At 33.4% G+C, this 2637-nt stretch overlaps 1 protein-coding gene across 1 annotated transcript; it reads left to right on the top strand.

Annotated features, from left to right (window-relative positions):
- PpBr36_02327 (uncharacterized protein) lies at positions 1 to 819 on the top strand (the record flags this gene model as incomplete). Its single annotated transcript, XM_029889509.1, has 3 exons — positions 1 to 493; positions 565 to 746; positions 772 to 819. 3 exons carry the CDS (start codon positions 1 to 3, stop codon positions 817 to 819), a joined length of 723 nt encoding a protein of 240 aa, XP_029753274.1.
- Positions 820 to 2637: the final 1818 nt, after the last annotated feature.

Here is a 2637-nt window from a genome sequence, read left to right as displayed (position 1 = left end):
ATGCGTTGCTTTTCCACTTTTGTGTGGTTGTTAACTACCACATCCCTTGCTTTCCCTTCCGGCGACCAAAATCAGAATTACTACACCAAAACCAGTCTCCGCCCGCCGTCGAATAAACGTTCAACAACTCCAACCATAACTGGAAACCATTTCACAAAGCAAGAATTTTATTGGCTTCACGAAAAGTCACTTACCGACGTCAATTCTGATGGGCTTAAAGAAACGACCATCGCACTTAAAAACCTGTTTGGGAAAAATAATATCCCTTGGGTTATTTCCGGTGGCTGGGCTTTAATCCTTTACGGGGAACCTGAACGAATTACGCCTGATATTGATATTATAGTTCAAACTACAATGCCCAATCTTAGAAATGTTTTGGAAACCGATAAACGGTTTCTTATTCCCGTAGAAAATTGGTGGCGGAACAAACTTCATTTCCACGTTTTTTTCAAAACACAAAATAAATATATTGACGTGGATATTATTATAGCCGGTAAGTCTTCAATTCCCCTCAATTCCCTATCAATACATAAAGCGGGACTTAACATTTGACGTTACATCCAGGTGAACAAAACTCGGCTAAGGAAGTCGCTAAAATTTCCAAATATATTTCAACGACGCACAAGAATGCAAAGGTTTCTATCCCTGTGATACGGCCTGGCCCTCTTTTTGTTTCGAAGGTTCTGGGCCTGGCTTGGATGAAACGTTGCAAAACCAGTCAAGATGTAAAAGATATTACCTATTTGGTAAATAATTACTATTCCGAATTAGTTAACGCGGCATTGGAAATACCTTTACAGAGACGGCTACAGGTTGTAAATCATCTTACCTTATTACAGTCGAACTCTATTGAAAAGGTTAGAAAGCTTTTTAATATAAGGGGCTAAAAGTATTAAAACATAGATTTATACAAGGGTTGAATATATTACCATTTATATATTAGACCTACTCTTAGTCATCTATGTATCAAGAAAGGACAATAGATTATCGTCGTTGTTCTTGTCGGAAGAATAATCAAAGCTAGAAAGTGGAAAAAGAAAACACATTAACCGCCGTCGCTATTATTAGAAGATTCGTCGGGCACACCAAATATTCTAGGCATCGCGCGAATAATTTGAATTTGTCAACTTAAGAATCAGAATATTGCCGGAAAATGGTCATTGATAAAAGGTTATTAAGCGCTTATAATACGCAACCCTTAAGCGGTAAATTAAACGGGAAACTTGCTATTATGTGAATATTGGGAATAATTCGGATTTATTTTGACATTTGAAAATACAAGAACGTTTTAATGGTGCCTAACCCGGACCTTGAAGTTTTAGCGCACATTTTGTTAGCACTGCTAATACAGATTAAATTTATTGGACAGCCTGGACCAAATGAATAAATAGTAGACTAGTATGTATATAAACATTTATACACAAGGCTTTAAATATTATGCCTATATTTATAATCCTTAACAAGAAACAAATGTGTTATTTATGGCTTAGCTTAGTAATGAAGCTTTTATAATGTAATAAATAACTATATTCACTTTGCAAAAAAAGTGCATAAATTCGAGTCCCGCTGTAACCAAAGAATTTCTGTACATGTGATGAACATTTCAAACAGTTTGTTTTAATAGGCCGGCAGATTAATCATGTAAACAACGGCCAATTACGTGGATTAACCCAGCATCTCGGATTTCCGGATTAAAAATTACTTTACTTATTCAGACTTGTACATTACAATTTAGCCGTAGGGTTATCGATGATTGTTTATTTAGTTTGGTAGTTCCATTGTGCAATGATAATGATATTTTCTTATAACCCGCTAGCAAACGGTTATCTGCCATTTACGGTTCCAGATGTATATATACGTAATCCACGATTTCCCCGTAATTAAATTAAACTTATTTCTATTTCGTAACCTCCTCACAATATTATTTAATTTGGTAGATAACCAAACAGGTCTTATAATTCTGTTCTACAATACATTTATAATCGATATGTTGTTGTATTTTTACCAGTTTCAATTATAACAAAACAAAAGTTTTAGCGACTGTATTTTATATTTATACAGACTTTAGTCTAAAATCCGAGCCTTATAAATGGCTTTAGTAATATTTCTTTTAAAAAAGTGAAGTTTTGTTTTTCCTACTAATTTCTGATTATGTTTGTTGTAATATTACTTAGTATCGCATTTGGGCAATCAACAAAGTTGCGATTTAAGGGGTGCACGTGCGTTGTAATGCTCAAATTTTCAGACAACCGTTAGCCCACGTGACCCTTTTTTCTTGTAATAAAACAGATGGCATGTACTTTTTATACGTAAAAGGAACGACAGAATAAAACCAATCAAATATAGCAATTCGCACCATTTGATTGTTTCAAACCTTAGTTCCTACGCGTAATCGGGGTCTATAAACAATTGCTAAAAAATTAAAACCATTATTATATTCACGTTAGTAGAAATAATAGTATTAAATGATAATTGTAATAATCGCGGATTGTAATATTATTAAAAGCTAAAGTTATACTATTTTATCTTTTATTTGCAAGTTATATTGTTATATGTATCAGATACTTAATTGTCAACATTATAATAAGAAAATAAAACAGTCAAATTTTATATTTGATACTGTTAAGACTGAAATTG

This window comes from Pyricularia pennisetigena, chromosome 3, assembly GCF_004337985.1.
Source record: "Pyricularia pennisetigena strain Br36 chromosome 3, whole genome shotgun sequence".
NCBI lineage: Eukaryota > Fungi > Ascomycota > Sordariomycetes > Magnaporthales > Pyriculariaceae > Pyricularia > Pyricularia pennisetigena.
This window is presented reverse-complemented; position numbering and strand designations above follow the sequence as displayed.